This window comes from Chlorocebus sabaeus, chromosome 11 (genome assembly GCF_047675955.1).
Source record: "Chlorocebus sabaeus isolate Y175 chromosome 11, mChlSab1.0.hap1, whole genome shotgun sequence".
NCBI lineage: Eukaryota > Metazoa > Chordata > Mammalia > Primates > Cercopithecidae > Chlorocebus > Chlorocebus sabaeus.
This window is the reverse complement of record NC_132914.1, coordinates 101,567,949-101,592,629: the sequence shown is the minus strand read 5'-3', so window position 1 is coordinate 101,592,629 and position 24,681 is coordinate 101,567,949. Positions and strand designations below refer to the sequence as shown.

The 24,681-nt window shown below is 40.1% G+C and overlaps 1 protein-coding gene across 3 annotated transcripts in view; it reads right to left on the bottom strand.

Moving 5' to 3' along the window:
- Positions 1–1,157: 1,157 nt before the first annotated feature.
- The window catches only part of TXNRD1 (thioredoxin reductase 1), a 64,251-nt gene continuing 40,727 nt past the window's right edge, over positions 1,158–24,681 (bottom strand). For all 3 annotated transcript variants that reach the window (XM_008004482.3, XM_073021045.1, XM_037996605.2), the window contains 5 exons: positions 24,155–24,311; positions 20,193–20,300; positions 17,165–17,260; positions 12,163–12,297; positions 1,158–3,089 (listed from right to left, as the gene is read on the bottom strand). In XM_008004482.3, coding sequence (XP_008002673.3) covers positions 3,027–3,089; positions 12,163–12,297; positions 17,165–17,260; positions 20,193–20,300; positions 24,155–24,311 — 559 coding nt within the window. In that variant the 3' untranslated portion in view covers positions 1,158–3,026. The remainder of the gene's footprint in view (positions 3,090–12,162; positions 12,298–17,164; positions 17,261–20,192; positions 20,301–24,154; positions 24,312–24,681) is intronic.

Here is a 24,681-nt window from a genome sequence, read left to right as displayed (position 1 = left end):
AAGCTGTGGGGCACACGGAGGTAAAGAACCCTCATTATCTAGTGGTGGTGACAGATAGACCAGATAGACACACTAGACTCCATGCAGAGTAATTCAAAGAGCTCTAGAGACAATACAGAGTACCCTGGGAGTACAGGTAGAGAACCAGCTGGAAGTTACATAGAGCAGGTGACCTTTGAGGGAGGTTAGGAGTAGTTATGTGGGGACATAGAGCAGGTGTAGCCAGAACAGGCAAGGGAAAGTGCAGGCCAGAGCTGCAGGCAACAGGTCCAGGGTCTGGCAGGGGACTATATGGGTCTAGTTACAAGCCTTGGGAAAACCTCAAAGGCTTGAGACAGGGAAGTTCAGGCAATAAAAGCCGGGCTCTAGTGTGGAAGTAAACTGGCAGTGGAAAGTCCAGTTAGGAAAGTGTTAGAACATCTCAAGACAAGGTATTTATTAAGCATGCAGCCAGCATTGCTTGATGGCATGCGAAAATGTGAAGTCCCAGGAATTGATACAGCAGACCTAAAAGCTTCCATTTGTCAGAGATGAATGAGAGGCTGCACTGAGAGGTAACTAAGAGGTTAGGCCTTTGAAGTCACAGACCCAACTCTGGCCTCAAAAACGTGATGCATTATTAACTGGCTGTGTAATCCTAAGAAAGTGACTCATACTTCTAAGCCTGTTTCTCCATCTATAAATGGGTACAAAAGCACCTTCTCTAAAAGGATTGTTGTAAGGATTACATCACCCAGGGTGTGTCAAGCACAGTGCCTACATGCGTCGCAGTAAACACTCATTTAGCTGTTGTTATTAGCACACAGCAACTACTTACCACAGAAAGGAAGTACAAACTGGGAAGGTTTTTGGTAAAGATTACATAAAAGAGGAGTTTCTGCTTAAAAAGTGATACCTAAGAAGATTAAGTGCATGTGAATGTAAAATCTGAACATGGTAATCAACATTTCTGTAAACATTTATTGACCATCTACGTGCCTGATACTGCCAGAAGATGGGAAATGGCAAGGAACTCATCAGTCTATCTATACTCAAATCAGCATAGCATCATTGGAGCCTACTCAGCAGCTAGTTCTTCAACACAATGTCAGAGATCTACTCAATACTCTTGGAAAGACTCCCAAGACCATCATTCAGTAAGAAGGCACACATGTGGATATTATTAACGCCTTTTAATGTTTCACATTGTTTTGTATTTTTCAGAAGATTTGTAACAAAAATACATGGAACTTAGTATATATTTCAACAAAATGGGTAAATACAGAATCTGAACAAGACAAGTCTGTAAGATACAATCCTTCTGGTGGGGATAGAACGTTCCACTCCACTAAGAAAAGAGAATCACAACATGATTAGGCCTGGCTATCTCATACTGCCTACTGTGCTAATTTCAGACTGGTGGACTTGGAGGAAAAAAGCAAATTAAAAATAAATAAATAAAACTGAATATGGTCAACTGCCTCAATTGCCCTCTCCTTTTCCCATTTCCTATTTCTTCATAGAGCCAGATGAGATGAGGACGTGAGGCAGAGCCGTGGGGGGACAGTCAGGGGCTCTGCTGTCTAAATGCCAGGCAGACGCACGGGTTCCCTGAGGTGGCCCAGAAATGTACTTGGAAACAACCACTCAGTGCTGTAACTGAGAAATACAAGTAGACAGAGGAGCAGGAATGAAAAAGGAGCTTCAAGAACTGCTGGCAGGAGGCCTGATGTCCACAGCACGTGTTCAAAACTCAACTTACAGTTAGAAAAGACAGCTGAAATAGAATCCTCAGCCAGTACATTGACAAACACATAACTGAGGCATTAATACCTCTTTATAATAACGCAAGTTGGAATGCTAACAAAGCATAAACACTTCTGCAAAAACTCCACAAGGCACAGTTGTTCATTCAACAGAAAAAGTCAAAACCACTTGGTTTTAAAATGAAAATCCTTCACATCCACCTGTGTTCAAAATAATAATAACTTATGATATTAATAACTTCCTTTAAAAAGCAATTACCACAAAAGATTTAAATCATAAGCATGAAAAGACTTATTTTCCTACTAATGTAGTCTTAGAAAGGAATAGATACCTAATACCATTATATGTTGTGTTTTTAGCATAAAGGTAAAGCTACCAGAAAAACTTTTAACCAAGTTACATGTTTTCCATTGCAAATGATCTCAGCTTGCTTAGACCAACACACAATAAACTAAAGACAGAAAGACGTGTACTGTTTCTCCCCCATTTCTGGTGTATGTCTGCCTCCATGACAAATAATAGTGAGAATCATACTGTGCTACCAAATGCCAGGCAATGGCTGGCCAGGTAGCCATTTCTCTTCCTAAACAGACCTTAAAATAATAATCATCTGTGATGTAGCACACAGAGGCAAATTTGGCTAGAGTCGATCGCAGATGTACTTGTTTTGGGCATATATGAGAGAAGAAACTGCTGAGCAGGTCAGTAAAGAACAGTCCATTTCAGCGGCAGGACAGTTCTCTTTCCTGGGACAAGCCTACAAAGCCTCCAAGGGAGCCAAACTATCCCTTCCATGCAACAAGACACCTTGTATGGATACTCTAGCCATGACTTACTTTTGGACAAAAATCAACTGCTAACGTTTTTCATCTCTAATATCATTAACACCATGGAGAAAAAAGAAAAAAAATGAACATTAGAAAACTTGACAACGAGAATAAGAAAATCTACAAGGAAAGGTCATGCTAAAACTGATTTGACAGTTGTTCCATCACCGCCTACCCCATGGGCTTGAGACTGGTGACTTCATGGATGCATCCCTTTGATGCCCTGCCAAATGTCAGCTTCAAGTCTGTCAGTGACCCCAGTGTGATGCTGCCTGCCTTCTATTCACCAACTCCTATCCAAAAGATCCACGGGGGCCTTGGGCGGTGGTAAGCACAGGACATGCGGGTGCCGAGAGCCCAAGAACCCTCTAGAAAACTTCGCCTTGGATTTGGGCACGGAAACGAGTCAGTGGTTTGGAGTCTTGGCAACAGCATCCACACTGGGGCTTAACCTCAGCAGCCAGCCTGGAGGATGCTTGCCCCAGAGCGCTTGGTCACAGACAATGTTGTGAATACCTGCAGGGGAAGAGAAAGCACAACCTCTTCAGATGCCTGAGCATATGAGGTAATGGGGAACAGTTCAGATAACGCCATATGCATTAAAACCGTCTTAGGGGACTACCAAAATGAATAAAACAGAGAAGTAGTATGATCGAGGATATTTTCTATTTCTCCAGAGAATAAAAGGGGGAAGACATTTTAAAACCAAGGTGAAAGAGAAAAAAAATTTAGGCTATATCTATTAAAGAATTTTGTTAGCATGGGGATGATTAAAACAAATCAGGTACCCCTAGTTGCTTGTCAACCCTCTAAAAGAAATTCACCATAGAATATTTTGGATATAAAGAAGGGTATAAAGTGCCCAGTTAGAGCCCCATGTGTGCCACCCTGATGGCCTTTTCCTCCTTTCCCTCCACCGAGTTGGTGCTTATCATTCCTAGGCATTTCTTCCTGCATTCTCTTGTGTTTTTTTAAGAAGCTTTACCTGCAAATGGCAAGATGATGTAGATTCCTCTGTTACCCTGCTTTTTTGTATCCCATATGGATACAAATAGCTAATTCTTCCATTTTTTCACTGAATAGAGTTCGATTCAATCACTACAGTATAGAACAACACATACAGTCTAGTATATATAGTGTATATTGTAGTATTTAATTATTCAACTAGTGAATATGAATCACACATTCGGGCTCCTTCTGCTGGCCATCCAAGCTGTTGCCAATGTGCTCTTTGCAATACAATGCTGTGACATTCCAGCACATCTCCTTGCACACAGAGCTGAAGTACAACTGCTGGGTCAGAGGGCAGGTGAAACTTTGGCTTGACTAGATTTTCAAGGTACCTGAACCAACCTATACTCTCATTTGCAGTGACTAACAAGTTCTCCTTGTTTCATATCCTTGCAAACATTTGTGTGACTTGACAGTTTTGGACAATTTTTACTTGTTACTGCTCAAGATTGCCTGTACATAAAAACAAAAATACTTGTGAATAAGGGTGAAGACAATTTTGTGTAAGGGAGGAACAATACTGAGAAAAATCTTGTCTGTTTTAGCTTCAGACGGTGACAAAGCCTTTACTTCTCAAAAAAAATCCAGACCAAATACTAATGGCCAGTATCTTAAAAAGTTTTATAATACAAATGCATCAGAAAATATGGATAATTCATATCCCCCCCAAAAAAACAATCATTATAAAAAGAAAGAGGCTCATCGTTGTTAGCAAAGATGTGCTAAAATCCTTGAAATAATTATCCTTTTTTTTTTTTTGGAGGCAGAGTCTCACTCTGTCACCCAGGTTGGAGTGCAGTGGCACAATCTTGGCTCACTGCAACCTCTGCCTCCCAGGTCCAAGCAATTCTCCTGCCTCAGTCTCGAGTAGCTGAGATTACAGGTGCCTGCCACCATGCCCGGATAATTTTTGGATTTTTAGTAGAGACAGGGTTTCACCATGTTGACCAGGCTGGTCTCAAACTCCTGACCTCAGGTGATCCACCCGCCTCAGCCTCCCAAAGTGCTGAGATTACAGGCATGAGCCACTGTGCTGGGCCAATAGTTATCCTTTTCATACTCATTATAGAAAAAACATTGACACTGAATTTTGCAACATTTTAATTAGCACTCTTATATGCAATGCTGGTGACACTGTAAACTAGTACAACTTCTTTGGAAAAGCAATAGAATTCTTTTGTTTAAAAAAATGTATGAGTACAGATGAGGACGGGGAAACAATACATGATCATAAAAATAGCTGTGTTAGAAAGGGGTATTAAGGGCGATTCAAACGTGCTTTCTTTTCCATTTTTAAAATGAGGAAAAGAATAGAGAGCCAAAGAAGACATTTAAACAAATTCCAGGCTTATCAATTTGCAAGCAAGCCTGGGTTCCATTTCTCAGAAACTGATTTAGAAATAGAACTTGTAGGAGATTTGGATACAAAACTAAATCCACCAAAATGAGCTCTTATCTGTTTTGTCTTATACTGATGTTGTTCTTATGTTAAAAAGATGGAGGATGCCAAACTGCCATCATTGATCAGTCTAAATAAAAAACTGGCCAAGCACCGTGGCTCACGCCTGCAATCCCAGCACTTTGGAAGGCCAAGGCAGGAGGATTGCTTGAGCCCAGGAGTTTGAGACCAGTCTGGGCAACATAATGCAACCCTGTCTCTCTCAAATATATATATAAGCAGGGAACAGTGGCATGTGCCTGTAGCCCCAGCTACTCAGGAGACGGAGGCAGGAACATTGCTCGAGCTTGAAAGGTCAAGGCTGCAGTGAGCTATCACACGACTGCACTCCAGTCTGGGTGACAAGAACCTGTCTCAAATAAATGAAAAAACCTGCTGAGGTCAACTTTGACAGATTTCATTCGTACACAACTGTTTTAGAATTTTTATAAAAACATGTATTTTTAAAAAATGAGCAGAAGGGGCAGCCTCCATGCCCTTCCATCCCAACACACAGGACTCGTACAAGGGTCAGGAACCCCTGGAGGCTTTCCACCTCACATACTCGTGTCTGTCCCCGCCACTTCTAGCCACAGAAGGCTCCCTCACTTTAGACTGGGATTATACTATTAAATTAAAAACAAACAAAAAACACCAACACTTTTAATATTTGACACTAAAATTCATTTTAAGACATTACAAAGAAGTATTTTCAAATGCTTTCCGCTTGAACTATTGTTTTTCTCCTCTATAAGTGAATTTGATTTGTTGAAATTACTACTAAAAATTATGTGTAATCCGTTTCCTACTCAATGACTGCAGCTCAGGCATTCAGAATAAATGACCACCAACCCCATCTCACACTGAATAAGGCAAATGCATTGCTAATACCCCAGGCGCTGAGAATCCCTCTCACACAGGACTTCAGTCAAAACAAGAGTAGCCTCTCCTCTTCCAGCAATTCCAGAATTCTGGTAATTCCCTTTGGAAATTACTTTGCTAAGGAATTTGTCAACTTTTGTAAGTAATTACTCCTCAGAGTCAAAGATTGCTCTCAACTGCCCAGGATTTTTACCAAAGTGAGTCACTGTGCCAGCCTACCACAGCTGGCCATGGAGCTGTGGCTATTTTTGAGCACTCAGTTTAAAGCAGTACTCAGGACTGGTTTAAAAATTATTATTATTTCTAATTAATCCACTGGACTAACACTTGTGAAATTCACTGACAATGTACTGGGGAAATGAAATTTTAAAAGGCATGTAAAATTAAAACACCATGTTTATTATTAGATCAGTCACTGTCAAATTATTGTTAAAATTTCTAAACTTTCTTCTTCATTTCTATCCTTCTCTGATTATGGACTAATAAACATTCTGTGGACCACATCTGAACAGCATTCCCTACAGGATATGTCTGGATGATAAAAACAGTGGGTCCAGTAGCAAATCCAATTACTATCCAACTCAGAACCCAGCATTTGGCAGAGAAAAGAGTTCCTTCTATGAACCCCTAATACCAAGTTTCACTCCTCCTAGATCAAGAAGCTTTAAACAAACAAACAAACAAACAAAAACTTCCCTGGGATAAATGCCCAGTAAGGAGTAGGATTGCTGGATCATATGGTAGCTCTACTTGTAGTTTTTTGAGGAACCTCCATACTGTTGTCCACAGTGACTGTGCTAGCTTACTCACAGAAGTAAAAAGAACAGAGATTACTTAAAGGCTGGGAAGGGCTGGGAGAAGCAGATAGGGAGAGATTTGTTAAAGGATATAAAATTATAGCCAGATAGGAGGAATATGTTCTATAGCACCTTAGGATAACTACAGTTAAACAATAATGCATACTTTCAAATAGCTAGAAGAAAGGATATGGAATGTTCTCAACACAAAGAAATGGTCAGTGTTTGAGATGATAGGCTAATTACCCTAATCTGATCACTATAAACTCTGTGTTTCAAAATATCACTATGTACCCCATAAATATGTACAATTATTGTGTCAGTTAAAAATAATTTTTAAAAATGTCCATAACTAGGAGTTTTAAGCCTTTGGTTTTTCAAAATCCAGTATCAAAGCAAGCAGTTCATAACCAGGGTTTTAAAAAAAAAAAAAAATCACTGGAGCTTTTTCACAATACATATCCCTCTCCAACCCCCATTAAAAATACTGTCATGACGACCTTTCAGTCCAGCCACATCTTCTCCCCTTCCAAGCCGCAGCCACATCTTCTATAATATCCTGGGGAAAAAAGCAGCTAACAGGTGCAGCTATTCAGCATCTATTAAATGCCAGGAACTCTCCTACACACTTTACAGATTGCATTTTAATCAACCCTACAGTTAGATATTCTCTTATTTTGTTTTATTTATTTATTTATTTTTTTCAGACAGAGTCTCGCTGCAGGCTGGAAGGCAGTGTCATAATCTTGGCTCACTGCAACCTCCACCTCCCAGATTCAAGCAATTCTCATGCCTCAGCCTCCCGAGTAGCTGGGACTACAGGTACGTACCACCGCACCAGGCCATTTTTGTATTTTTAGTAGAGACAAGGTTTTGCCATATTGCCCAGGCTGGTCTCGAACTCCTGATCTCAGATGATTTGCCCACCTTGGCCTCCTAAAGTGCTGGGATTACAGGTGTGAGCCACTGAGACAGGCCATTTTACTTTTTTTTTTTTTTTTTTTTTGAGACAGGGTCTCGCTGTAGCACAGGCTGGAGAGAAGTGGCATGATCTTGGCTCAGTACAACCTCTGCCTCCTGGGTTCAAGTGATTCTTGTGCCTCAAGTCTCCCACGTAGCTGGGATTATAGGCATATGCCACCATGCACAGTTAATTTTTTGTTATTTTTGGTAGAGATGGGGTTTCACTATGTGGTCAGCCTGGTCTCAAACTCTGGGCTTCAAGCGATCCACTCTCCGCAGGCTCCCAAAGTGCTGGGATTATAGGAGTCAGCCACCACGCCTGGACTCTTATTTTATTTAATGTGGAAACCAAGCTTCTGAAAACCTGGGTGGTATGGCCAGGTCTCACTGAGAGGAATTTGCTGAGATTACAACCCAGGTCTGTGTGTCTCCACTACATTTGTGCTGCCACCAAGAATCAGTTCCATTTTAAATTCTATGCCAAATATGGTAGGACAGTCTGTGGAGATGCAGTATCACCTGCACAGTGTGGTGCTTTGGGGTCTGGACTGCCTGGGTTTGAATCCCAGCTCGGCCATGATCAGGCTGGGTAACCAGGGGCAAGTTACTCAACCTCTTCGTCCTTGGTTTCCTCGTCTGTCAGATATACTACCCCATCCACCGTGTGGGGTGCTCATAAGGACTAAGTTAGTCAACAGGCAGGGACACAGTACTCAGCACACAGCAGGCCCTCATACACATTAGTGGTCTCATCATCGCTGTCACGAGTCTGCTCTTGCTACTACTTCCTGTGGCAGGACACAAAGCTGAGTGGTCTTCAGCTCTCCCTCTTCCCATTCCCAGCCAGTTGGCAAGTACTATCAACTCTACCCTCAAATACAACAGTGTCACTCCATTTCCACTGTCATGCCTCCGGCCACTATCATCTCCTCTCATCTACCTCACCAGCCACGTAACTGGATCTGCCACTCCACTTGCCCGCTCAGTCCAGCTTCCACGGTGTAGCTGGAGGAATGTTTCTGAACAATGTACCCGACCATGTTACTCCCTGCTTTATACCTTTTGGCTGAATCACAATGCCCCAAAGGCAGTCAAAATACCCTTCCTTAGTTTACCAGACCAACACTTACCCACCTGTTTCTCTAGCATATATATATATATATATACACACACACACACACACACACACTTTTTTTTTTAAACTCTCTAAGTTCTTTAAGCTATGGCAATATTGAGAGTCTTCTTCAGTTCCTTGAACGAGCCATCCTTTTTCCCACCCAGGCCTTTTGTACAGTGTTCTCTCACTAGCTAATGTCCACACATTCTTCTAGTTTTAGGTAAGAACTCCCTCCAGAATCATCCTGCCCCAACATCCTGTGATATTGTGAAATGATGAGAAATACATATTTGGCCTTCCATCCTGTCCCTGATTCCTGGCATGGGAGCTTCAAAAACCCAGGAATTTCCTGAGTGACACTAGTGAGATGAGCATCTTTTGCTATTCATAATGAGCCTCTTTCAACCACACCTGGGCTTATGCTAATGATGTGGCTCTTGGTGGGGCCCTACATAGCTTCAAGATGGCGGCTGGTTGCCAGAGGAACCAACCATGTCATCAGAGGTAGAATTTTTAGCCCCAGTTCTGGTCCCCTACAATATGGGGAAGGAGCAGGAGATTGGGTACTTACGAATGGTCAATGATTAATCAGTCATGCCTACATAATGGGACCTCTATAAATACCTAAATGAGGGGTTTGGAGAACTTCCAGGTTGGTGAATATCGAGGTGCTGGGAAGGTGCCACACCTAGAGAGGACATGGAAGCTCTGTTGTCTCCTGCCTCCCCACAACCACCTTGCCCTGTGTATCTCTTCCAATTGGCTGTTCCTGAGTTGCAACCTTTATAATAAACAAGTAAACATAAGTAAAGTTTATTCCTGAGTTCTGTGAGCCATGCTAGCAATTTATCGTGGGAACCCCTTGACTTTATAGCTGGTAGGTCAGAAGTATAGGAGTCCTGGGCTTGACACTGGCCTCTGCAGTGGTGGCAGTCTTATGGGAATGAGCCCTTGTAGGATCTGATGCTAACTCCAGGCAGCTGGTATCAGAATTGAGTTATGTTATAGGTCACCCAGCTGGTGTCTAGAAAGCTGGAGAACTGGTTGTTCGTGTGAGCAAAACCCCCACACATCTGGGGTCAGAAGTGCTCTGTGAGTAAAAAAAACAGATCACAAGAATCCCTGAGCCAAAGACCACAAAGGTGGTACCCCGGTGCCTCCAGCATTTTAGATCTACCCTGATCCTAGGATCTGTCAGACGGAACTGTTAACTGGAACATCACCCAGCTGTCTCCTCTCCTCCTAAGCTTACTCAAATCCCTGCTGCGTCCCCAGCGTCCAGCATGGCACTGTACACACAGCTTGACAAGTGTGTTCACAGAGTGCGATTTCACCCAATTTTTTATCTTGTTAATCAGTCAATAGCTTGGGGAAAACAAAAATATCAGAGTCCTATTAAAGCATCAGAAAATTCAGCCTCTGAGCTTCAACAACATAAGAGGACCAACAGATGGAGATGCACAGCCCCAAATGTGCCAGGCATACTAAGGAGAACAGGCCTTTGGCTGACCTCCCCACAGCCATGGGCTTTAGGAGACGTCCTGCATCCTCACTGCATCCTTCTGCCCAGCTGGCAGTCACCCTGCCAGATGCTGCTGTACACGCTGCTGCTGGATTGCAGCACAACAGCCTCCTGAGGGGGTCAGAGGCCAGCACACAGCAGTCTTTCTTTCAACAAGCCCACTGAGAGCTGAATTCAGACAAAAAAATTAGACACTCATATACAAAAGACAATAAAATTGTCTTTTCTTTCATCCCTAACAAAAATGGTTATTGAAGCTTGTGAGTATTTTGAAACAGCATCTACATTTTTAAATATATTCACTATTGTAGGTTGAATTGTGTCCCCATAACCCTAAAAGGCATGATCAAGTCCTAACCCCCAGTATTTGTGAATCTGGAAATAGGGTCTTTGCAGATGTAATCAAGTGAAAATGAGATCATGTTGGATTAGAGTGGACCCTAATCCAATGACTGGAGTTTCTTTATAAGAAAGAGGAGGGAAATTTGGACACAGACACACAGGGGATAAGGCTATGTGAAGAGGGAGGCAGAGATTAAAGTGATACATCTGCAAGCTAAGGAATGCCAAGGATTGCCATTGCTACCAGAAGGCAGAGGAAGAGGCAAGGGAGGATTCTTCCCTAGTGCCTTTGGAGGGAGCTTGGCCCTGCTGACACCTTGAGTTTGGACTTCTAGCCTCCAGAACTGAGAGAGAGAAAATGTCTGCTATTTTTAAGCCACCCAGTTTGTGGTACTTTGTTACAGTAGCCCTGGGAAACTAATGTACTTAAGAAAGCAAAGTTAATTGGCTCCTTCCCAACACAGGCAGTTTGAGTCATTACACTAAATAAAAGATCTATCACACATTAAGGGCATTAATCAAGACTTCAGTTTTTATATTTTTTGAAGCTTAATTCTATTTCCATCACAAAAACAGAAGCTTTCTATAAATGAAAGAAATAAATGATGCTCTAATCTCTCAACATGTTAATATTTTAGGCTTATATCCCAGCCAGGTGCCTATTAATAGAGGAGGATTCTTGATCACAGAGAAGACAAAGCAAAAGAAAGCTAAAACGTTTTTCCAGGTCTTAAAGCTGACATTCCACATACTTAGCAATGAGTTCAGTTGTACAAAGGCAATCATGAACAGAGAGAACAACCAGTCATGGAGCTGCTGAATGAAATCTGGCAAGAACGTGCATGCGTGTGTGCATGCGTGTGTGTGTTTGCAAGTGCAATGTACACCCTGGAAGCCACTGGCTACAACAGATAATCGCTGCCATTTTCAACTCCATATATAAGCTGGTATAGTATGACATGCCTCCTCCCACATCTTCCCAAGTTCTCCAATATAAACACATTTTTGGCTTACCATTCCTATGCAGTTAGGTATTACAGTATTTAACTCTTGGATGATAACTGGCAGCGAAGAAACACTGACACCCAGAGGCCTAGATTGGTCAATTTCTAGTTCTACTGTCATTTGATCTTTGGAAAGCATCATTTTCAAATCTCATTCACTGATACTGTAAGCTGAAGAGGCAGACAGTATCAATTAGCCTCAAGATAGCTGTGGAATAACTAAGATTGAAGCTCTTCCATTATTAACTGATTGCCATGAAAATAATTTAGAAGATATGATAAATAAAATATTTAAGGCACAGCTCTATAACTCACTCTCATGATTTTTACCACTTAATGACATGACAGAAGCCTCCAGCTCATACCATGAGCAATCAATATTGAAAGATGAAAACTAATTTTTAGAGATAAGGCCCTCTTTTGAGGAATCATTATCAAACTCAGGGTCTTAGATCTGCCACGTATAAGCTGGGTGGTGTGCATTTTTAAACTGTAGAAGTGTAGATGACCCACCTCTGCACAGACAGGGTGGATTCCAATTGTGCTGTCCAGCTGCTTTTTGGTCAGTCCACATTTGAGTGCAGCTGCGAAGCCTTGTGTAACTTCTCCAGCATTTGGACCCAGTACGTGAAAGCCCACAACACGTTCCTAAGGTAAAAAAAAAAAAAAAACCAATAATGCAATTAAGCTGATTTTTCTCCCCTTCTCTTCCTACACAGCCTTAGAGCATTTCTCCAGTCTATTTCTTAACAATGCAACTCAGAAATGAGCAGAGACTTTTTTTTTTGAGATGGAGTATCGCTCTTGTTGCCCAGGCAGGAGTGCAATGGCAATGGTGTGATCTCCGCTCACTGCAACCTCCGCCTCCTGGATTCAAGTGATTCTCCTGCCTCAGTCTCAGCTGGGACCCTATAGGCACACGCCACCATGCCCGCCGAATTTTTTTGTATTTTTAGTAGAGATGGGTTTGCCATGCTGGTCTCGAGCGCCTGATCTCAGGTGATCCACCCCCCTCGGCCTCCCAAAGTGCTGGGATTACAGGTGTGAGCCACCGCACCTGGAAAAACGGCCAGAGACTTTAATGACTGCTACTAGCAGCTATTTAGCCTAAAGACTCCCCAACATGAACCAAAACAGAGAGTATGATGTTCACTTCAAGCAGGAATGAAGGGACAAGAAACAGCTACAAGTGATTACTCATTTTATGAGAAAAAATACAAAAGGCAAAGATGCCTACAGGTCTTTAATCACCAAAATGTTCTGGAAAATATTACCAAAGGGCAGGGTGTCCTCACATCCTGTATTTGATTATCTCAGCTCCACAGAGACTATCTGTAATAGATGGGACCCTTGAGAGTAGTCAATCAAATTAAAAAGTCATTTTGACTGGGCAGCATAGCTCAAGCCTGTGATCCCAGCACTTTGGGAGGCTGAGGCAGGAGAATCACTTGAGGCCAGGCATTCAAGACCAGCCTGGCAACATAGGGAGACTCTGTCTGTACAAAAAAATAATAATAATAAATAAAAATTAGCTGGGCACAGTGGCTCACATCTGTAGTCCCAGATACTTGGGAGGCTGAGGTGGGAGAAATGCTTGAGCCCAGGAGGTGGAGGCAGCAGTGAGCTATGATCACACCACTGTACTCCATCGTGGGTGACAAAGACTCTGCCTCTAAAAAATAAAATAAAAATAAAAATTTAAAAGTAATTTTAAATAAGGTTTTGAGGATAAATAAATAGTACAAGAGCAATGACGTCTGAAAACATTTTTTGTTTTGTTTTGTTTTTGATAGAGATGGGGTTTCGCCATGCTGCCTAGGCTGGTCCTGAACTTGTGAGCTTAAGCAGTTCACCCAACTCAGCCTCCCAAAGTGCTAGGATTATAGGCGTGAGCCATGGTGCCCGGCAAAGTCTGAAAACATTTTTGAAAGCAAAAGAAAAATGTCTGGCACTCTAAAATACCTGTGTAGAAATTATTTTGGATAAATTAGAAATGTCAAACTCTGGCTGCCTCTGCCCAAAGCAGAGAAATCTGATGCACTCTACTGTCAAGCTGACAGATTTTCAGCACCAACTCAGACTAGACTATCTAGTCCAATCTCGTCATAACAGATGAGGCAGCTCAGGCTGTGGGGTACAGAGCTTGTCTAAGGTTCCATCACTCCCTGGAAACAATCAAGAGGTTGTTCTGCTGACAAAGGACTATAATATATGGCATATTATACTCTTATACATATTCACCCTGACAATTCAGGGTATATGGTATGAATAACGTGTATCTGTAGGAGGAACTACTAAAAAGCACTTAAAATAGATTTCCATGTAATAATGTGCAAAGGGTCTCAAAAAATAATGAGATTATTAAAAAGTTGCAGAGTTCTACATAATGAGGATGCCACCTGCAATTAAACCACCAACACTGTATGTTTGTTTATGCATTCATAAATAGGTGGCAAACAAAAGAACATAAGCATGAGAGACCCTACAACTTCAAAAGTTTTACCTTTTGAAGTGAAGGAAGACAGAAGACTGCACAGGAATAAGATAATAGTTAATAGCATGGTATATACATTGTGTGAGAATAAATGTACAGATCTGCCCTTACCTAGGTAAATGATTTGAGCACAATTATTTAACTTTCAAACGCTTCAGTTTCCTCATCTATAAAAAGGGGAAAACAACAGCACATATACCTCACAGGATTATGTAAGGATTAAATAAATTAATACCTGTAGAGCTCTATAGTGCCTGGTACATAGTAAGTGCTCAATAAATACAAGCTGTTATAAACTGCATATATGATGGTTTATCTCTTATAAGAAAAAAGCCCTGAAACAAATACAGCAAAAATGTTAATGTTCCTTGACTTTGGATGGTGAGTACTTTCTTCATCTTTATTATAAATGTTTTATGTAAAAAAAAAAAAAAAAAAAAAAAAAAAAAAAAGCAGAGAACAAAAGCCAGCAGTTAATAAACATTGTAAGTACGATTTAGAGTCAAGGACATGTAGACGCTGAAGTCAAGTGACTGACTCAAAATGAATAAAGCACGCCCCAGGGATAGTCAAGTTCTACAAGCTTTCCCCTCAGATTGGTCATGACAAAAGAGCAGTAACAAATATTCATCTTCTCTATTACTATCTTTATCTATGAAAATAACCTAAAACACTGTCACCCTACTTATGACCTGAACTACTGACAGGTTTATTGGTAGGAAAATTATTTTCCATATTAGTCTAGCAATGCCATTTGAACAAATGTAACATTGGAAAAAGAGCAAAATGCATATGATTAAAATGGATTTACTTGGTAGGAAGGAGACCTTCAAGGTTTCACTGACTGCTATGAGCAACTGAAGTCTCTCTCAGTGAGACAGGGGCAGTTAATATACTGCAGATGAGAACGGCTGACATTTTCTTCTTTTGTCTGCAGTAAAAGTGACATCTAATGTATACTCATATAAACTTTTAAGAAAATTTGCCTGAAAAGGAAAAGAAAACTGCCAGGCATTGTGGCTCACGCCTGTCATCCCAGCACTTTGGGAGGCTGAGGCAAGAGGATCACGAGGTCAGGATATCAAGACCACCTTGGCCAACATGGTGAAACTCTGTCTCTACTGAAAAACAAAAATACAAAAATTAGCTGGGTGTGGTGGTGCGTGCCTGTAATCCCAGCTACTCAGGAGGCTGAGGCAGGAGAATCGCTTGACCCAGGGAGTCAGAGGTTGCAATGAGCCAAGATTGCACCACAGCACTCCAGCCGGGCAACATAATGAGACTCCATCTCAAATAAAAAAACAAAGAAAAGAAAAAGAAAACTATATATACAATTGTTTTTTATGTTAGTTGTGTAGCTCTTTATGGGTTATCCTAGTATATTCATTTGAATCTTTTTTGCAGAGGATTCAGGAATTTTTCTAAAACCCTCGGTTCTACCAAAACACCAACCTGTAACTGTCCTACTGCCTAAAGCAGTAGTTTCCAAATAGGATACATGGCTTAATTATATTCAAATTTCAAGATTAAAACAATATCAGAGTTTACTAGGCTTTTAACATATAGGTTCTTTAACATCATTTATACTTTTACTGAGGCCATTTCTTTATAAAAGTGTCAGCTAAGTTAAAAAGATCAGTTTTCTTAAGAGTCAATATACTACTTAAAGAGAATGTGTGTATATGCATACCTGTGTCCCAGGTTACAATGTGTGGCAGCAGTCAAAAAACTTTAAAAATATGAATTATCCAATCCCTCATTTCATACATATGGAAAAAAACCCTGTGAGGTATAGAGTTTGCTCACAGGCTTTCACAGGTGTCTGCTAAAAAAGTACTGTCATAGGCCGGGCACAGTGGCTCATGCCTATAATCCCAGCACTTTGGGAGACCAAGGCAGGCAGATCACCTGAGGTCAGGAGATTGAGACCAGCCTGGCCAACATGGTGAAACCCCATCTCTACTAAAAATACAAAATAGCTGGGTGTGGTGGTGGGCGCCTGTAATCCCAGCTACTTGGGAGGCTGAGGCAGGAGAATTGTTTGAACCTGGGAGGCGGAGGTTGCAGTGAACCGGGATCCCACCACTGCAGTCCAGCCCGGGCAACAGAGTGAGACTCCGTCTCAAAAAAAAAAAAAAAGAAGTACTGTAATGTATTGCATATTGTACTCTTACACATATTCACCCTGACAATTGGGGGTTTATGGTATGAATAAAGTATATCTGTGGGAAGAACAAGAAGCACTTAAAATACCTTAGATTTACATGTAAGAACACCAGACTAGTGTTACATGTAGCAGCAGGCAATCAAATCTTAGAACTCAATTAAGGGCTCTTTCTCAGTAGTGCCAGCTGCTGAGGATCAAATGTGCGTTGCTCCTGTTCTTTTTTGTTATTAATTATATTTAGGTAGTCTATGACTTTATTGCTCCTCTTCTATAAACACAAACACAGACAGTTCTCAAGTTGTGCCTTTGGTTCCTTCACTCAGTAAGTTTTGGCTGCCTGTTGACTAAGTGCAGGGCTCTGTGTCAGTGAAGATGATGAGGGAGCAGGCAGTACAGCCAAGGTCCTTGCCAGCTGCTGATACCTATTACCTGAGACAACTGGCAGGCGAAATACTGAAGGAATGCCATCTGTACCATGTGACCAACTAAGCTATATATTAAAAACTAAAGCCGGGTGCGGTGGCTCACACGTGTAATTCTAGCACTTTGGAAGGCCGAGGCAGGTGGATTACAAGGTCAGGTGTTCAAGACCAGCCTGGCCAACATGGTGAAACCCTGTCTCTACTAAAAAAATACAAAAATTAGCCGGTGTGGTGGTACGAGAGTCTGTAATCCCAGTTGGTCGGGAGGCTGAGGCAGGAGAATGGCTTGAACCTGAGAGGCAGAGGTTGCAGTGATCCAAGACAGCGCCACTGCACTCCAGACTGGGCGACAGAGCAAGACTCCATCTCAAAAAAAAAAAAAAAAAGAAAAACTAAATAAAATTATTGGAAAGGACTGAGAATTGCACTTACATTGTCTTTAGTATTACAGATTATTTTTGCATAACATTTGTTGTTATCTCTTGATGGAATCGTCCATTCCAATGGCCAAAAGTAACTATGGTAAACCTAAAAAGATACAAAAGCAAAATTTAGACCCATTGTTTTAAACAGTAAGTCTGTCAAACATACATGGTGCAAGACAGTGGAGACTCTTTAGTAAGTAGACTTTCATTAATAAAATTCACGGAATAGGAATCTGGTCAAAAGGTAAATGACTTTAAACTCCTTGCTGTCAAGCACTTTTGCTATAAGCTCAGCCTTTAATTATGTATCTCAACCTCAAAAGAGTACACCCTAACTAATAACAAAAAAGAGTGAGGGAATGACAGAAATAAGCCATTTAATTACCTGCTGTCTTACACTGAAAACACACACATATACAGACCTCAATACTATCTTGTTACTCAATGTGAATGACAACTTGGGCAAAAAACAAGTAAGGTGCCAGGATCAATTACGGTAATTATCTAGTTCTCTTGCTAAATGCTTCCAAAAGACATTTCCTCCTTTGGCATTATTCACTAAAAGCAGTGAAGGAAGGAGACAGGGAAGGAATGAAAGAAGGAGGAAGAGAGGAATGAAGGAAGGAGGGAGGGAGGGAGGGAGGAAGGTTGGAAGGACAGCATCCTTACTGATATAATTCCTGGTTGACTAAATGGATTTTTTTTCTCCTCCAGCTGCTAGCCTCAGTTCAAAAGATGATTCGCTACCTTTTATGACCAAATTGACTATGAAGACATAAGAAGTGTTCTTCCATGTTGTGATAAATTATATAATTTTAAAAATAAACATGGGTTACAAAATTTAATGTACAGTATCATAGTATCACAATTATATAGGAAAAAAATTAAAGGAATCACCCCAAATTGTTAACAATTGCTGTGTTACAGATATAAGTCCATGAGTAATTGTTTCCTCTTTCCCTTACATTTTTCAAAGTTTCTTCAACTCAAATACATTATACTTCTATAACAAAAAAGCAAATTTAAAAACTTAAATATTGTCTATCAAGAAATATGAAATATATATGAAAAATTTCCAATTTTAATTATATATGCATGTCATGTATATACACACTCATATAGGAACTCTATCTTCAAAAAATAATCTGAGAAACAATGAATTATAAAGATGTTTGTCATTCTATTTATAATAATGAAAAACTGTAAACAACCTAATCAAAGAATGGCTTAACAAATTATAACAGCACCCCTTAAAAGAAGAATTACACTTTTTAAAAATGGAGATTTTAGAGAATTAAAGATAGGAAATGTTCATGACATAACATTACCATTAAACTTGGACCTAAAACTGTAACTTCATCAAACTTTGAAAAAAATTAAGACATACATACCCACACAAAAATCACATATACATATATACATACATAAAATATAAAAATGCATCAAAATATTAAGAGAAAAAGAAACTGGAAGGAAATACACAAATATATTAATAGCAGTTATCTCTTCATGAATTAAAATTTCCTTTTTGATATTTTCCTAATTTCGAAACTTCCTATAATAAAGATATACTTCTTCTTTTTTTGGGTTTTTTTTTTTTTTTTTTTTTTTTTTGAGATGGAGTTTTGTTCTTGTTGCCCAGGCTGGAGTGCAATGGCCCAATCTTGGCTCACCACAACCTCCACCTCTCGGGTTCAAGCGATTCTCCTGCCTCAGCTTCCCAAGTAGCTGGGATTACAGGCATGCAACACCACACCTGGCTAATTTTGTATTTTTAGTAGAGATGGGGTTTCTCCATGTTGGTCAGGCTGGTCTCGAACTCCCGGCCTCAGGTGATCCACCCACCTCGGCCTCCCAAAGTGCTGGGATTACAGGCATGAGCCACCACGCCCAGCCAGATACATTTTTTTTTTTTTTTGAGACAGGGTCTTTCTTACTCTATCGCCCAGGCTGGAGTGCAGTGACGCAATCTCGGCTCACTGCAAACTCCGCCTCCTGGGTTCATGCTATTCTCCAGACTCAGCCTCCCGAGTAGCTGGGACTACAGGTGCCCGCCACCACGCCCGGCTAATTTCTTTTTGTATTTTTAGTAGAGACGAGGTTTCACCTTGTTGGCCAGGATGGTCTCAATCTCCTGACCTTGTGATCTGCCTGCCTTGGCCTCCCAAAGTGCTAGGATTACAGGCGTGAGCCACCGCGCCTGGCCTCAGATATAATATTCTTATAATCAGAAAAAAATGTTAATATTGCATTACTAATAGACCAACATATTACATGCTACTACCAATGCATGTAATAAAGAAAAAGATTATTAAGAGATTTAAAATAGGCTTTTATATTTAAAAAAAATTGACTTATTCACAAACCTGGTCTTTCAGAAGGTTTTATTGGAAATTGTCCCCAAAATGATTTAAAATGCAGTTCTTCTGGGTGGCATTATTTGTGTATATAGAAATAGTGTATTTCACATGCACTTTCCTCATGATAAAATGTGAGCAGAAAAGTTAGTACAAATTAGAGGGTAATGCTAGAAACAAACAGTACTAATGGTCGGAGAAGTGGAAATGTTAATTTTTATTTTTTCTTTTCATTTTCCTATAATTAATCAAGAGAAATCAATAAATGTGATTTTAAAAATTAAAAGGGAATATGATTGGGCCAACTGACAGAATTAGAAAATGAAAGTTAAATCAGATAAAAATTATTACACCAATACTAAATTTCCTAAAAGTGGTAACTACACTATGGTTACATACGAAAATGCCCTCATTCACAGAAATACACAATAAAGTATTTAGGGGTAAAGGAGCATTCAACTTACTCTCAAATGATTCACAGAAACACACACACACACAAAGAATGAGAAACTACTAAAAGTGTATAAAATAAATTGGCACAATGTTAGTAATATATGAATTTGGATAATGGGTATATGGAAATTCTTTGTACTATTTTTCAACTCTTCTGTATACGTTAAAATTCTGAAGAAAAAAAAGTAGTGATATAACATAGGAGAAAAGAGGAAAAGAACTCACCTCAATATTTTCTTCCCCAAACTTCTCCACAGCTTTCTCCTCAGAAAGGCCACAAGCACCGTATTCCAAAGGAGTAAATACAGTGGTTGGAACATTTTCATAGTCACACTGTTTAAAAATGGAGGTAAGGAGTTATAATAGGCAAAGTTCTAACTTAAAAAAAGAAAAGTACACTTCAAAAAAGTTCAAAATTGACAAAGGAAATAAGAGTAATAAATTGCTACCAAAAGTATGTGAAGTCTCAATCCCAGATATTCTACTACATTGAGACCCATTAACTTATTTGAAAAGTTTAGTAGAAGTGTGAAGTCTAGTAAGACTATGAGAAAAAGATTCATGCAGCTTCTCTATCCATCAAATAACTGATGTTATCAACAATGACACACTTTCTTTCCCCTTAATAAAGCAGCCAAAAATAATATTGGTGTACCCAAATCTGATAGTCTTGTATTATCAGTGATAAAAAATTAAAAGAGTTCTTTAAAACATCAGTTAGGTAATACATATTAACAGCCATAATACATTTTATCCTTTTGGCCCAATAATCCCACCTATAGAAATCTATAATAAGATTATAGATATAATTTAACATATAGATGATATATTACTATAGTTTACTATAATATACAATACTAACATAGTAATAGTCTGATATACAGAAAAGGCTACATGTATTAATTGAACATTGCTGTAGTACTCAATAGTGGGAATGTTGGAGTAGCTTAAAAATCCCAATTAGGGCCGGGCATGGTGGCTCACGCCTGTAATCCCAGCACTTTGGGAAGCTGAGGCGGGTGGATCACCTGAGATCAGGAGTTCGAGACCAGCCTGGACAACATGGTGAAATGCCATCTCTACTAAAAATAACAAAAATTAGCTGGGCATGGTGGCAGGTGCCTGTAATCCTAGCTACTTGGGACGCTGAGGCAGGAGAATTGCTTGAACCTGGGAGGTGGAAGTTACAGTGAGCCAAGATCGCACCATTGCACTCCAGCCTGGGGGACAAGAGCGAGACTTCATCTCAAAAAAAAAAAAGTAAAAAAAAACAAAAAACAAAAAAACCTCCCAATTAGAAAGTGATTCTATAGTTCATACTCTTAATGTAAAACTGCACTATGCAGCCATTAAAATGGTAAAGAAGACCATGAGGGAAAAAAGGTTAACTCTTAGGACTATTTTCAAAGCATACTGTATGATGTTAATAGGTACAGAGGACAAGAGGATTCCATAGTCAAATGAACTTGTAAACAGCTGGATTAAGCAAATAAATGAGTTCCTCTCTATCAGGTTTCTCAGAACCTTTAATATGCTGCTGTGAATTGTGAAAAAATATATTATGTAAATGACAAGGGTTTATAATGCCATCTGGTAAAAGCCTAGCAGTTATACACAGAGGTGATCCAAAGTAACATTCTGCATTTAAAATAACAGAAGTGCAATTCTCACTCTCTAAAACAGGAAGATAAAATCTTTAAAACATGCTCGCCTCTAGAAACAATAAATATAATCAATTTTCTCTAAAAAGAATACATAGACCCTTGAAATTCTAATTTAAAAGTAAAGGCAGACAATCACTTACACCACAATGGTATATTAGGGACCATTTCATCCTCCTGCTTTAAACAACTAGAAAACCAGACAAGGATGGAGCAACACTTTTTAAGACATTGACCAAGAGGCAGTGCAAGCCTGTGATCCCGGCGGGAAGGGAAACAAATGAACTGAGTCCTGTGACTGCTCCAGCTTACTGCTCAGAGGCAGTTTCTAAGCCTCAGTGCAGGGAGGGAGAGCTCAAACAGAGCCCAGGGTCTTTCCTGTAAGCCAAGGTGGTTTCAAGTTGCAAGTCACAAAACCAAAGCGGATGGAATTGCATGTGTAAAGAGAGTTCCTGAGGTCTACAGAGGTCTTCTTAGATTATGGCTGAGACATACAATAGTATGTCCAAGGAAACAAAAAGACCCATGAGTTTTTTTCTGTTTTTTTGGAGACAAGGTCTTACTCTGATGCCCAGGTTGGACTGCAGTGGCATGATCACAGCTCACTGCAGCCTTGACCTCCCAAGTTCAGTTTATTCTTCCACCTCAGCCCTCTGAGTAGCTGGGACTAGAGGCACACGCCACCTCACCCATCTCATTTTTTGTATATTTTGTAGAGATATGGTTTCACCATGTTGCCCAGGCTGGTTTCGAATTCCTGGGCAAGTGATCCTCCTGCCTCAGCCTCCCAATGTGCTGGGTTACAGGTGTGAGCCACTGTGCCCAGCCATATCTTACTTTAAAGCACAACTCCATTCAATGATTTAGCTTTTTTTTTTTTTTTTTTTTTTTTTTTTTTTTTTTTTTAAGGAAACCACTGAGACATGAATTTAAGAATAAATTAAATGCATCCAATCTCAAGCTATATTGAGATACCTGATACGCAACAACTGCAACAATGCACACAAGATGTAATTCAAAGAGGCAGTCTTGTTAAATTTATTCTAAATAGTAATATGAACCAACTGCTATTCCCTAAATAATCAGTCAATCTGGCATTCAATATCTTAACCCTCAATCCATTAATTCAAAATATGAGATTTTATTACATTACATCCCAAGTAACCCCAGGTCACAAATTTTGCTAGCATCACTCTTTGAGGTTCCCATTACTGTAACCAACTGAAACCATGATAAGGAAAATGGGTAATGCCAACATTATTTACAACTAATGTTTCTGGAATCCTTTTGAAAAAACAGCTGTCTTTATTCTTTTCTGGCCATCTAGTCCCATGAAACATACTGAAGAGTTTTAACATCCTATACTAGCTTTTAAAAAATCACTTTAGGCCAGGCACGGTGGCTCAAGCCTGTAATCCCAGCACTTTGGGAGGCCAAGACGGGCGGATCACGAGGTCAGGAGATCAAGACCATCCTGGTTAACACGGTGAAACCCCGTCTCTACTAAAATACAAAAAAAATTAGCCGGGCGAGGTGGCGGGCGCCTGTACTCCCAGCTACTGGGGAGGCTGAGGCAGGAGAATGGCGTGAACTCGGGAGGCGGGGCTTGCAGTGAGCTGAGATCCGGCCACTGCACTCCAGCCTGGGAAACAGAGCCAGACTCCGTCTCAAAAAAAAAAAAAAAAAAAAAAAAAAAAAAAAAAAAAATCACTTTAAAATTTAATATAACATTTAATGTATTCAACATTCTAAGACAGATTATTTTCTAAGGACTGGGTAATAAGGCCTGAAGAGTGGTTTAAGCTACTTTGCATACCGACACCATTACCTAAATCCTCAAGTCCTTTTATAGCCTAGATAAGTGCCATAAAAAGACTCAGAACATTTTATTTATATTGATAATGACGACATAGATATAAAATGCAACTATTTAGAGTATATGGATATAAAGTACACTATTCAACAATAGTGCTGAAACCTATTAATCAAGTTCTTTTTATTCATAGTGTGAATCCAAGATGTCAATTTTCTTTTAGACAGAGTTTTGCTCTGTAGCCATGGCAGGAGTACAGTGGTGCGATCTTGGCTTGCTGCAACCTCCGCCTCCCAGTTCCCGGTTCAAGCAATTCTCCTGCCTCAGCCTCCAGAGTCGCTGGGATTACAGGCATATGCCACCGCGCACGGCTAATTTTTGTATTTTTAGTAGAGATGGGGTTTCGCCATGTTGGCCAGGCTGGTCTTGAACTCCTGACCTGGTGATCGGCCTGCCTCGGCCTCCCAAAGTCCTGTAATCACAGGCCCGAGGCACTGTGCCCGGTCGAGTGTCAATTTTCATAATAAAGTCACAATGTACAACAGCCTTAATAATATCTTGTCTGAAATACAGCTAATAAAGGACATCTAGGATGCCATCACCAAAATAACTAAATTATTCAAGATCTGCAAAACTTCCCAACTGCCCCCTAAATAAGGAACTAGGAGTATTGCTGACAACAGTATCTAATGAGCAACAAGCACAACACTCACCTTGACAGTGGAACCTGCATAGAGCCTCTGAGCCAGCAATCTTCCTGCCTGGATTGCAACTGGGGTGAGCTCCACCTTATCCTCCAATATATCGCCAATGGCATAGATGTAAGGCACATTGGTCTGTTCTTCATCTGTGACAGGTATTTTTCCAGTCCTGCAATTTTATACAGTTAAAAATAATCATTAATTACCATTATTAAGGAGAACAAAATCCTCTGTTTTCCCAGGGAAGTCCAAAATTGTGACTCTAGCTGAGGGCAATGTTCTAATGTATTAAAAATATAACAAAACAGCTCAAAGGAACAAAATAGCTTTTCATGACAATTCTGGTCACTATTCTGAAAATCAGAGAAATAAGAAAACTAAGAAATTTTAGAATGGAAGAACTCCAACACAATGGTTAAGAGTGAGGATTCTAAATTATAACTCCCCCCAAAATGGAAAAAGAAAACAAACAGGAAATACTAATGTGAATGGCACTGGAAGAAAAGTTTTCTAGTTGAGCTCTTCAACTATGGTAAAAA